The sequence below is a fragment of the Atheta coriaria genome, unplaced genomic scaffold (assembly GCF_025399875.1).
Source record: "Atheta coriaria isolate IRGN ID8LTWV9N9 unplaced genomic scaffold, Caltech_Dcor_3.1 hic_scaffold_7_pilon, whole genome shotgun sequence".
Lineage (NCBI taxonomy): Eukaryota > Metazoa > Arthropoda > Insecta > Coleoptera > Staphylinidae > Dalotia > Dalotia coriaria.
In genome coordinates, this window is record NW_027045449.1 from 5199454 (window position 1) to 5213462 (window position 14009).

Sequence of the window (14009 nt, forward strand, 5' to 3'; positions counted from 1 at the left end):
TTTGGTTGAACAACAGGGTCGAACTTCTTTGTTAAAATCTTTTTAGGTCGAAGAACAGGATTGAACTTACTTTCTTAAAATATTTTCGGTCGAACAACAGGGTCGGACTTTTTTCTTCAATTTTTCCTGTGAAAGCGACGAGATTAAATTGCGATTATCTCGAGAACTATAAGGGCTACGGAAAAATGGACTTCATATTTATGATCCTTAAAGAATTCTCTACAAGATGGCACCTTTCTTAAAAAACGAACAAAAATGCATAAAAAAATTAACGAAAAGATTTTGTTATGAAAAAGACAAAAGATTTCTCTTTTTTATGTTCGAAATTAAAAGTTGGAATTTTTACATTCTGTTTTCGGATTCGCATAAATAATTTAATGCTATATTGATTATTTTAGTAACCTTTTCGGCTCGCATTTACCGTTTAGGCCCTATTTGCAATTTCATTTTAAAAATGTATGTATATTGAATAGCGGAAAAGCCAGGCTTAGTTAGGGTTATTATTATTAAAAAGCTTTATTTTAGAACAAAATTTTATTGAGATAAAGTATGTAGAATCACATAATCTTTTATATTTGATAATAAAAAGTTGTAATTTTCAATTTTGATTTTTTGCTTAGGAGATGATATAGAAAACGAGTAAATCAGTTTTTCGCACTTATCTTGAAAATCATTAGAGATAAAGAAAAGCGGGTTTCATATTCGCATGTAGAATTAAATTTTACATTATATAATAATTAAAAACGGTCAATAACTTAAAAACTAATTAAGATAGCGCAACCAAACCTGGATTAATAGATTCCTGGCTTTGTTTTTTATCAGTTTGAAAAGTTTGGGGAAAATTGAAGAGGTAGTTTTATTTAATCAGTTTTGATTTTACCACCCATTTTCCGAAATATTGATGTTATCGGAAAACTGACTTCATATCTTTCATCCCCTTGGAAAACTCAATCAATTAACGTTTTCGATTTTCTTCTAGTGTAAAAAAATGTTTTTGAGTCCAAAAAGAGTCAAGTGTAACCTCTTGACTCATTTTGAGTGGTTGTTGGTCAACTTTGGAAAATTGAAAAACTAAATCTGCCATTTTGTATATCCTTATCACGACATGAGCAAAATGAAGAAAGTTTTTTTCTAACTTTATTACTTTCTGAGAAAATTGCGGTGGAACATTTTTTAGACATATTTTATTTTTGAAAATGTTTAAACGTTGTCTTTCCTAGAATATCATACTAAGCATTATAGTGTTTTCGGTTTTTGTTCATCTCTTCTAGTTTCTGAGATAATTGATTCTTAAGTCTCTGTGTAAATACACGTTTTACTTATTGACATTTACCGATAAAACCCTTAGTGTTATTAAGTGAAAAGTTGTTTAAATTTGATAATTTAGAGCCCCTACACAATGGGGTAGTTTGTTTTATTAATTAATTATACTACTCTTCAAAATGTCAGGCGCATCCGCCATTTTTTCATAATTCATAACTTTTTTCAAAACAAATTTAAAAAATGTTCTGTTTTATCACTAAATAGCAAAGAGGACAATTTTATGGTGCGATTATTTTAATACATAATTTTAATTCAGACATCGATTTAAAAGATATACGACAATAATTGTTTAAATGTATTCTGCCTATATGTGATCTTTACAAAGCAATAAGGCCTAAACCAAGTATGCAAGGAGAAAATATTACAAAGATTAATGACTCAAATTTAATTGTTTGTGAAGAATCCACAATCAGAAAAAAAAAATCCAACTTTTAATTTCGAACATAAGAGAAATTTTTTATGACGAAATCTTTGAGTTCAGCAAATGCAGTTTCATCTTAATTATAGGAAAGGTAAACGTTTGTCAAGACAATAAAATTAATATTTTAGATTAAAATTGAATTTATTATAATGAATTGTTTATAACAAAACTGTAACATTAATAATTAATCAGTAATCGCTAAAAAATGTAAATTAGACACTACGAATCAATTCACATTCAGAATGATAGGTCAACATTCATCATTAAAACGTAAAATAACTTATGCAATTGCTCGCTATGACAATATTTACATTAAATCAGTACAATACAGCACAAAAACATTCGCTACAACGTTCTTCATCGCTTGAAACACAATGGAAACATGAGAATCAAAAAGGGCGATACACGATTACGCATTTTCTTGTCACCAGATGATCTTCTTACGCTACCCCTTGCAAATATGTTGCACCACCATTTCGACGAGCATCAATGGTACCATAGCTGTAACTGTATGGTCCCATTGACAGGCCATTGGCATCCTTTCTGGGCCAAGCTTGACTCTTGTAACTGTTGCATGCAATAAGACTGTTCATGCCTGGTGGGCGACTGCGTTCAATCGAAATTCCATTGGCCACACTGCGGATACTCCTGATGCTCTCTGAAATACTGATGGTGCCCGATTTGCTTTCTCCGGCGTGAAGATCACCATTGCCGATTTTGTCATCCTTCATTTCGACGTATTGAGCACTGCGGCGAGTGCACATGAGGAATAGGCCAACGATGAAACCCACTACAAGATGAACACCGACAACAAACATTGAGGACGGCCGGAAACCAATGCTGTCGTACAGGATACCACTGACAGATGGACCAATAAATGCACCCAAGGCAAAAGTACTCGTCCAAAGGCCGGAAATTAAACCGAATGTCTCCAAATTGTTAGGAAAACCATACGCACTACAAAATAAATTATTAAAATGATAGTAAATTGATACTTTATAATTAAATATTGTACTTACATGCTTGTTCGTAAGGCATCGGTGAAGGAGGCAACCAATTGAGCACCCATACCAAGACCATGTAGTACCAAACCACAAATTGTTACACCCATTGATCTAAAACAACAGTAATTTGTAAATAACGCAACGAAATATTTTTATTAAACTTACGTGTTAATAGGAATAAATGGTGCTGGTCCAACTAGACAGAATCCAACCGCTACCAGTAATGTTCCAATAATTGTTACCGTTTTTGGTGGTATGTATTTATCACACAACCATCCCCAAACCGGAGCTGACAAAGCGTAAGTACCGCCATTGATAACAAACATTAAACCCAATACAATCGGAGAAAGTCCAAATTGCCGCAAATGAGGTTCCAATGTGGCTTGTAAAAATCCAATGGACATTGATGTGACGATGATACTCGATGCGGCCAGCAGAACTCCAGGTATTTTCAGTGTTGCCCAAATTGATGCTAAAATAATGTACAAAATTTATACCAAATCTAAACAAAAGTCATCTACATACATCCTGTTTCAACATCAGTGCCTTGTTCGTGTTTGGGCAGCGTAAAATTGGTCATAATCGCAGAAAGAAAGAGGGCGGTTCCCATTACAGCAAATGGCACAGTGTATCCCCCAATCTGGTAGAGGGCACCACCGACAGTGGGTCCAACAATCAGTCCCAGGCCGAAAAATGTCTCCAGCGATGCCTACACATTCGGAAATTTACATTCACAGCATGTGATATTGACATGTTTAGCACGATAGCACGGAATGCTATCAGTGTTTGTTTACAATCCGCCAAAATTAAAACAACAACTACAACGGCATGAAATTAAATTATACTTACAAATGTTGTTGCAACGTTATCTGGAAACTCCTTGGCGATGATTGCAAAACTGGCAGTAAGGAAAGCCGCGTTACCCATTGCTTCAATCACTCGAATAATTAAACTTAACGTAATAAAAGGGTAGTGACCTTCAACTTTATCAAGCAGGCTACAAATAGAATTTAAACAATTAAATACAGAACAAAATGAAACTATAGAAACTTTGTAAATGTGTAACGCACCCGAATAAAATGGCACAAACGCCTGTTGTGTAGATACCGCCATTGAAGAGAACCTTAGGTCCTATCCGGTTAAGATGTTGGCCATAAAAGGGACTTACGATAAAAACAACCAGTTCAAAGATGCCAAATACCAAGCCATATTCGGTAGCTGTTGCACCTTTCTTTTCAGCCTATTCATTAAGGATAATTTGATTATAGGCAACTGAATAAGCAAATACATTTTGCAAAAAATAATAATAAATGATGCAAGAAGCGTGTGCGCATTGCTTAATTATTAATGCGTATTGAGAATAAGACATCAAATAATTACGCGGCGTTTTATAAAAGTTATCGTCAAATTATAATTTTTTAGGTCAAAGTTGTCAAGCGCAAGATTTAAATAGAAAATAAACATTTTTTACAGATTAGTTTCAGATTAATTAATTGCGACACATGCAAAACACATGGTTTCATAATAATTTAACTCGTGCATTTTGTCCTTAAAAACGAATTAATCTTATTATGACAAAATTTAGATTTAAATTTACTCATTAATGTATTAATTTTTTGTTCGAACAAAATGTGAGCAAACATTTATTAACGAAAATAATTGAATTCATAGAAATTATTCTGTAAAATATGATTACAAATTGTTATCAATAAAATCTTATTTTGTTAGATATAGAAATTAATACTACACACAACTGTTAATGAATTTTTACTATAAGCTGATGAAATTTAGAGTAATTAATAATTAACAATAAAATATACTAATTTTGCAACCATTTAAGATATTATTAATGAAGACAACACAACATCACAATGAATTCTTGTGTTGTATATTTTATTGTTTTGTTCAGTTCGCCTTTGTACCCTCGCGATTGTGATTTACCTCTTGTGGATAAAATGGTGCCTGAAGTGAAACGCAAATGGCGTTGCAAAAGTCAGCGATTCCGATGACTAGTAACGTCATCCATTGCCGCTTTGTAAACTTCATCCTGTTATCCGCAGTGTATCCTCTGAGTTTTCACAAATTAACAAATGAATTGATTTAAATTGCTTAAATTAATTGACTTAAAATTTGTCCGTAAACTAGTTAAACGCACAACAAAAAATTGCTCAATTCTTTGAGTATTAAATAATTCGCGTAGAAGAATATTCGATTGATCATATTGTCTCACCGCGCGCCCGAATCATGGCTAATTCGTGGGTCGAAACCGGATCTCACTGAAGTGGTGCAACGCAATAAATTAATTATGGCTGCTTGTAAGTGTAGCGCGTCGCGGTATCAGTGCCGTTTGGTGGTTGGTGACGAACTGAAGACGGCATGCCGGACATGAGACGAACGAGACGGACTATGTGCGACATTTGACATTTTTTCTCGCCTTCGACGGGCACTGCTTGCGTATCGCGCGTGTCAGATTTGCGATAAGAAGAGTTCTCCGTTTGCTATCGAGCGGTTGATTGGCCTTTGCTGTTTCAGCGGGAAGATTTCAAACACATCAAATAATGGAAGACGTGCTTTCTTGCGGAAAGTAATCGGTAATTATCAAATTTGTTATTTGATCTGTTAAAATGATTGATAACAGAGAAATTAAGAGTTAAATATTTAGATAATTAATAAATAAAAATATTCCTGAATGATGTTTAGTTTTATTATACATTTTAAAATATTTATTAAACTTAATTTTAAACTAAAAACTTAATACAAATTATTTCCATGTTATGCAACCCAATGCTCAATTAATTTTTTTTTAATTCTGCGATGTTTAAAACTTAAATTTTACATACTTGTTTGGTAAATATGCAGTTAATCTACTATTAAATTATTGCATAGATAATTTATGCAAATAGCAGACTTAAGTACACAAATTAATTGTGTGCACGCATAGCATGGGCAACACATCGACACCAGAATAAAGTTCAAAGTTTAACGCGTTCAATAATAATACCATTCGTCGATAATGCGCGCATTGGTTCTCCTTTTAATTGACTTCGGCTTGTGCAAATGTGTCCGTATGCACTTAATAAGGTTGTCATGCGAATTTTTTCCACGGGTTGTCAAACACGCATTGATTTAATGCGCAAAAATGTAACATTTTAAGTTGTCAAAACAAAATTACTCAATTTTCAAATCGTTTGAATGAAGCACATAAATCTGAATTAAACTAGAGTCAATTTGTAATGAATTAGTATGTCAAAACATGTTTGATTGTTATGATTTTATGGAAATATGTTAGATGTGATAAATAAATATTTGTTATGAATTGTTATGAATGGTTGCTTCGTTGATGGAATTTTTATACTTTATACGACAATATTAGCAATCTTATCGTTGAATATTTTATTTATTGATAATTTATTGAGGAAAATTTTCACCTCAATGTGCAATTTTAAATTATTGGTGCTTAGAATAGTTAAATTATAGCATTTGCGTCTTTCATAAATTGATATCATTTTGAACTTGAATTTGTCTATGTAGTAAGGTCGTGGACATTAATCGCAGATTTGTTATCGGGCAGTTTTTGGATCCGTTACGATGATGCAAACATTGAGCAAATTTCTTCGTAGATTGCGTTGTTAAAATTAAATCAGCTAATGTGACTTAATGATAGTGGCATGGTTAAATCAATTTTACACTTGCAATTAATACGTTATCAATCCAGCAAATATAGTCATAACAAAACCACAGCGTTTGAACTTAATTATGTACTAATGAAACATATATCTTAATCTAGTTGTTTTGTTTCTGCGATGAGAGTTTAAGAATTAACATACTCGACAGTGGCGGATTACGGCCTAGGCGCACTAGGCGCGCGCCTAGGGCCCCGGCTGCCTGGGGGGCCCCGGCTGCCTGAGGGGCCCCTGGCACTTATATGTCCCATATAGACATAGTAATTCCACAAATACTTCATCAGTTGGTTTTGACCTCAGCCTTTATGAATAGCGTATTGGTTTTCACTTGGCGCCCAAAACGGCATTTCACACGTGTCCGGAAAGCAACCGTCACGGATATATAGCTGACTTTAAACTTTTTATCTCCGATTTTATTTCTTTATGACAAACTGTTTAAAATAAAATTTGGATGTTTTCTGCCACGAATTTTTGTGACCTTTTCTTGAATATTGCATTAGAAAGTTGTAGCTATAATGCGAGTAGAATATTGCCAATTTTCCTAAATTTCGAACATCTGTGGAGGAGATGAGTTGAGGAATATTCCATTGAGGTTGTAAAATAGCGGGTAACTCTCTTTTGGAATATTAATTATTTCGTCTTTCTATCATTTTTCACATCTGCGGAACACGTTGAACCAACGTTTATCCTCCTACAATTTTATCTAGATTTTTGGGGTGGTAGTTGGATTAAAAAACAGAGAGTGGTCAGTGAGTCTTGAATCACAACCCCGACAACACTAGTTCTACAAAAGTTTTTCTCGAAGTCTTGTGCATAGACGATTTGGCGTGGGTGATTTTCAAAACTGCAGTCAATAATCAACAAGAGCTTCTATAAAGGTACATCGTTAATATTTCTTATTATATTTATTATTTATTATTATTTATTATTTCTTATAATTTTTACAAAACATATTTGTGCAATATTTGTGTAATTATTTTGCAATTTAAAATTTAAAATGCAACGAACATATTTATCCGGCGCGGAAAGGCATACAAAATTGTAAAATCCATATAAATCACAAAACAATTTAATAAATACATCCTATGAAAAAAGATATTGAGCCAGAATATTTCACTGATGAGTTAACTCATTTTCTAAAATACATACAAGAAGAAAATATTAGAGATCCACATGAAATGTATGCAACATTAAATAATGGTCTAAAATCAACTTTTCGAAATATACACACAATACTGCAAATTTTTTTGACCTTGCCCGTTTCTAATGCAAGTGGAGAAAGGACATTTTCAGTTTTAAAATGAGTCAAAAACTATCTGCGCAATAGTCTTTCACAAGAGCACTTAAATGACTTCGCATTAATGTTCATAGAAAATGATATTTTTAAAAAACTAGAGTACGACAAAATTATTGAAATCTTTGCCCAAGAGAAGGCAAGAAAAGTAAATTTGTAATTTGTACTTAAATACGATTACCGTTTTTGAGCACACGTACGATGAACTCAAGAACCAAGATAGCATTGAAAACGATAATCCCATCGCGGATAGTATGACAGAAAATTTTACCTGTGATATTTCGATCGGTCCTGAAAACAATTAACGCACAACACCTGCCAATCGCGAAGAGCGAATCGGAAGATAATCCATTAAATTTTGGAATAGTGCGTGTGGATTAGGCCTACTGGGGATACCACGATCAAAAAATGCGCCACGTACTCTACCTCATGGTGGTGTGGAAATGAGTTTTTGGCACAAACGAATGTTGAAGTAGACTTTGCAGCGCCCGTACGCTAAAACTATTAATTTTACTTGGCTAACCGTTTTTGAAAATTTTCGGATTTAGGGGCCCCAAACTTGATTTGCGCCTAGGGCCCCACTGAAGCATAATCCGCCACTGATACTCGAGCGTAAATCCGGTTTAAAATTTAATTGTCACATACTCTATAAGATTCATTTTAAACTTTTTAAGAACATTGTTGTTAATAAATATTATTGAGTGGTGTTTAATCGGGAGGTAGCAACATTGTAGCTAATCAACTTTAATTACCAGTGTAATGCAATAATATGATATTTTGTTTATTTTTTTGTATAAATATCTTTGATTGTAGAATATTTTTGTGTAAAATATGAGTGTTTTATAGTAATTTTTTTTATTCTTGCTATCTTTTAAAATAGTTGTTCCATGGTGTAATAAAGCGATAACTTCATTGACATTCCGACGGAAATGCATTTGAAAGTGCGGCTACACCAAATTTATTGCCGTTTAATGATTAGTCACAAATCTGACTCTATTATAAGCACAAAATGTAATAAATAATAACATCTTTGTTTTGATTTATCTACGATTGATTCTATTTTTAGATCAAGCCACACCGCATTCAAAAATAATTTATACCAATTAATTATTTTATGTACAATTTAAAAATTGCACTAATATAGTGACCATGATGCGGGTTTCTGTCGAGACAAAGTTTGGCAGGGCAACTAGTTAACTAATAAAAACAAACCACCCCATTGTTTTGAGGAGCTCTTAATTATCAAATTTAATCAACTTTTCACTTAATAACACTAAGAGTTTTATCTGTAGATGTCAATAAGTAAAACGGATTTTCCCATAGATATTTAAGAATCCATTATCTCAGGAACCAAAAGTGATAAACCAAAACCGAAAACACTATGATGCTTAGTATGATATTCGTTTAAAAATTTTCAAAAATAAAATATGCTTAAAAAATTTTCCACCGCAATTTTCAAAGAAAGTAATAAAGTTAGAATAAAACTTGCTCCATTTTGTTCATGTCGTGATAAATATCTACAAAATGGCAGATTTAGTTTTTTAATTTTCCAAAGTTGATCAACAACCAGTAAAAAGGTATGAATTGTGTTAAGAGACTCTCGAGCTTTAACATGACGTTGAGAAACATTAAAAAAATTAGTTAGTTTAAGAGAAACAGAGCGATTTCCACATCATGTTTTCAAATTTTCACAAAATTGCCAACTTTTGAATGGTATTTCAGGGCAGTTCTAAAGGGCCTAGATTGCTGAAATAAAATGCATCGTAAAGAGGGTCTATTGCACTATAATGTGACGTTAAAAACCTTTAGGAAAGTCAATCAATTCAGGTGATACCGGGTGTTTTCCACACTATGTTTTTAAATGTTTTGAAAAATACTTATTTTTAAAGGGCATTTTAGCGGACTTCTAAAAGGGGTAGAAAGTTCAAAAGATATTCATTGCGTAGTGGAACTTTCCAACTCTAACAAAGCAGTGAGATACTTTGATAAAGTCAATAAGTTTTCGCTATACAGGGTGTTTTCCACCCTATGTTTTAAATTTTCTAAATATACATTTAGGTATATAATTTATTTAATTTTTATATTAATATAAGGATGTATACATATCAATTTACAAAAATCTATTCATATATTTTGTTCATATTCTAAAAACATCTCTTATCAAGCAAATGTGCGCACGATATTAATACGTCTATATTTTATAGAAATATTATCAGCGATAAAGATATAACCGGTTTAGAATAAACTTCCAAACCATCTATCAATCATTGTTAATTTTAAGCGCCACGCCATGCATTATTTCAACATGACAAAACGTGTTACAAATCTTGTCCGGAGCGGAAGTGAACCAGAAGTCAAATCTTCTTATCGCAGAAGTACTGATGCGTAATAAAGAACAGAATAAAACTAGTGTCAAATAAACATCAATATACACAACTACGTATTGATAGTCATTTCCAATTCAATTTAAATAGAAGATTAATTTGTACTTAGAAATAAATTATTGAACTTATCAATCACAACTTGTCATATTTAAAGTGCACACTTAACCGAATGTTAGTGTGATTAAACCTAATTATAATCTGGTCTTAAATATACCTTTAATGTTTATAGTTTTTGGTAGTTTTATCTAAATAGTAAGTAGATGTATAAAAATATTCAATACCGAAGAAAATACAAAAGAAAATGTTTTGGTCTGATAAAATTAAAGTGATAAAATGTGTTTAAGCATCTGGCAGCCAGATTTTAAGCGGAATCTGTAAAAGGCACTGTTGAGGAATGCCTTGAAGTGTTGTGAGATGGCTTTAGCTGCCGCTGGTTTCATTTCTCTGATGATTTCGTCGGAATTGTTGTTGAGGAACTGATTGATTGCTTCGCCGATGATATTGCCGCTGTTCACGACGTCACGCACGCGGAATCGTGATTTTCCGAGCTTAAAGTCCGACAACATGCGTTCGATCTTCATAAAACGAACATTGTTCTTGTTTTTACTTCTTTACCATAGATACGTGTCAAAGCATCCACATCAACTACAAGAAAAAAGAATTAAAACATTAATTTTAGTTTTTGTAGAAATATATTATGTAACTCACGGAAAACAGCCCAGAAATTTCCCTTCGACCGCACTGGGAACAGCAGTACATTACCATTAACTTCGTACTTTCCACGAATTTCGATGCGAGGTAACTTGATACCGAGTTCAATGTTGTAATTCTCTACATCAGCCCTTAAACAACAGAATAACAACTTAAAAATTGAATTATTGCTGTGATGATGAGGAATATGTTGAATGTATATGAATATTATGCAACCAAATATGCATTTACTGCAAGAGTGAGTATGGTTGTATGATTTATATGATTTGTATAATTTAGGAGGTTTTATTATCTATTATACTTAATCCTGCCGATTGTGTAATTGCTCGCGCCTGTAACGGTGATGTTGGTGAACAAGGCGCGCACGCGGAAAGCTCCGTGGCCGTTCTCAATCAGCATACGTTCGATGTGCAGCGGATCAATGCTCGGCACGTTCAGGTCGGTGAGACCGTTCACCAGGTACGGCCGCAGGTGGTTGAATGTACCTATCAGACAAGTGTTCAGTTCTGGATCTGCTTTCTTACACGGCAGGATATATTCAGCTAAAAACAAAAGAAGAAATTTAAAATTAATTTTTTGTATTTTTGATTTTAACAAATTTTTGACCGTATAACTTTTGCGTACCCTAACGCCATCTTTCGTGCTTGATGTACAACATAAAATTTAATCCAATTCATTTATAAATAACTTGTCAATAAGTCATATGTTTGAAATAAAACTAAACGAGTCAGTAACTAAGTAAGTAGGTAAGTATGCGAGTGTGAATTGCGACAATCTCGACACGATTCCCATTACTCATTGCTGTGATCAACGCTGTCGAAGTTTTATCGCTTTGCGCCGCTGTTGGAAGAAAATAAGAAAATGGTGCGCATTTGACCCACTTGGTCCACTTGGTGTTGCATAAAGTTCACACATCGAGTGCCGTTCGCCGACACAGACACAATGATAGTGAAAGCGACGGCGTGCGCTTCTTGTACTTTCGATGCACAGCCGAAGCCAACCGCGAAATGCAACGAAATGTGCAAATGTGCATTGCGTTGCCGGAATGTGGCCGACTGAAGTCTGCGAGTGCAAGAGCTCTTGCTTTCAACTTGCAATTAGCCCGCTGGCGGAGGCACACCAAGCGCGCTTTTCGCTTAAATAAAAAACCTCATCAGCGCGGAAATGACGCAATTGCAAACAGCGAATGTTTTGCGCTCAATTATGTAATTGACGCGCATGGCGAGTGGAAACTCAAACGCCCGATCCAAGCAGAAAACCTAGTAACACTATAACATTGAAACAATTAAATTGTATCCGATCCATAATTACACTTGTAAAAACACATGCTTTCTTTATGGTTTACACTAGTGACACGCACTACATGATACCGCAGTTCTTTTTAGGTTTTGAGCGCACTATGTTTTTTCTTACGCGTTTGTCACTTTAGCAATAAATAAATATTTACTCCAAGAACTTTCTTTTACGTGTATTATGTAGGAATATGTAACGGCAAATCGAACAGTTTTCCTGTACTTTCATTTTTTATTGCACCGAAAGTAAAAAAAATCGCGCTAGTAATTTAATTCGATAAGTACTAGTGGTAATGTAACACGTTATAGGGACTCCACCTGTAACGTGACTTTTGCCGACGCAGATAATCACGGATAAAACGTGCTGTGAGCCGTGATTGCATAATTTCCACCGCAAATTTTGATCGCTGGCATTTCATGCGCAGTTTAAAGTGTTATAAAATATTACACCGCATATTATTAAACATTATCAAACAAACGAATTTATTCGAAGTTATTTAGAGTTATGCAACTTAATAAACATGCAACATTCAGGATGTTCTATAGTATTACTATTATTTCCATTAAAAAGCATCAACATTTTAGTAGTATGTAATTTGTTTACATTGTTATGCTGGTCAGTGCCTGTAGGTGTGTTCATAGTGATGTTGATGTAAAACGTACAAAACGTACGACGCTGTGACATAATGATGGCATTGAACCGGTGAATAAAAAAGTATTGATAAATAATCGGCAATGAGCCGAAATAGCAATGAAGACGATTTATTGCAGGGCAATAATACTCACGAGGGATTGTGTAATATTATGATCGTGACATGAAGAAATTTCCAAGTTGACATAGATAATTCCAATGACAAATAATTATTAGATTATATAAATAAACACTATTTAAATAATTTGAGGACTTACGTGTGATAAATGTAGTAATATTATCTACCACTGGTTGCTGTTGTCCATAACTGACACCAACGAGGAACAATACACCCAACACAATCATTTTATTCGACATTTTAAAGATTTAAATAAAATTTAGATTATTTCAATTTTAAAAATCACAAAATCATTTATAATTATAAAATATTATTTTTTCTTTAGTTTTATAAATGTAAAAATGTAGTTTATCACGTTGTTTTATTTATTTATTTTTCTTGCTGCGCGTGTGAGATACTGGCATAAACAAATTCGACGTGTGATACGAGTTTATGTCACACGCGCTGAACGGGAGAAAGTCTGCGCGTCTTTTGATTTTATACCTCCGACCGACGACCGGCGATCGTTCATGAAACAGGGATGATGAAGAAGGGGTTTCCCATGAATAGTAATATTATTCTAAACATAAATAACAATTTAAAATATTTTAATGTTAAATGTTGCTTTTTAAATTATAAGGGTATTAAATAGGTTAATCCTTACAAATATATATTATAAATGCAAAGATGAGTTTGTTTGTTTATTTGTTACGCTTTCCAGCAAAAACTATTGAATCAATTTCGATAAATTTTCGTACAGGGATACTTAACATTATGGAAAAGCAAATAGGCTACTTTTTGAATCAAAAATAAAACGTTAAAAGTGTAAAATTAAGAATAAAAATTAATTTTGAGATGCAATCATAGAGATCGCATTTCTTTAAATTAAAATTGAAATTTTATTTTTTAGACAGAATTTACAAAACTAAATAATAAATTTAAATTTTGAACTTTGTAGATAATTGGTTAATGTGTCAATGGTCAATATTTTTGTTAAGTGCTAAAATATATTAAATATAAACATTTTTTATATTTATGCACAAATAGTGGCCATTTAAACATTTAAATGTTGTACATTAGCTAATTAATTGCATAACGTAAAAGTTCATTAATATCACAATGAGTATGATGTACAAGATGAGTCTAAT

General features: G+C 33.1%; 1 protein-coding gene and 1 pseudogene across 1 annotated transcript; both read right to left on the reverse strand.

Annotated features, from left to right (window-relative positions):
• Positions 1-1866: 1866 nt before the first annotated feature.
• LOC135796018 (MFS-type transporter SLC18B1-like) lies at positions 1867-5130 on the reverse strand. Its single transcript, XM_065307879.1, has 7 exons — positions 4690-5130; positions 3819-3988; positions 3598-3745; positions 3274-3457; positions 2914-3220; positions 2764-2859; positions 1867-2701 (listed from the first exon to the last, which is right to left on the reverse strand). The coding sequence occupies exons 1-7, from the start codon at positions 4792-4794 to the stop codon at positions 2185-2187; spliced, it is 1527 nt and encodes a 508-aa protein (XP_065163951.1). The 5' UTR covers positions 4795-5130; the 3' UTR covers positions 1867-2184.
• Positions 5131-10427: 5297 nt separating this feature from the next.
• On the reverse strand, positions 10428-13121 carry LOC135795460 (circadian clock-controlled protein daywake-like; annotated as a pseudogene).
• Positions 13122-14009: the final 888 nt, after the last annotated feature.

What these genes read in the sequence shown, in the direction of transcription:
- LOC135796018 (XM_065307879.1), bottom strand. Translation starts at nt 4,794, where the DNA reads ATGAAGTTTACAAAGCGGCAATGGATGACGTTACTAGTCATCGGAATC. An exon ending in ATAACGTTGCAACAACATTT is followed by an intron (nt 3,458 to 3,597) that starts GTAAGTATAATT and finishes CCGAATGTGTAG; the next exon opens with GCATCGCTGGAGACATTTTT. An exon ending in CACTGATGTTGAAACAGGAT is followed by an intron (nt 3,221 to 3,273) that starts GTATGTAGATGA and finishes ACATTATTTTAG; the next exon opens with CATCAATTTGGGCAACACTG.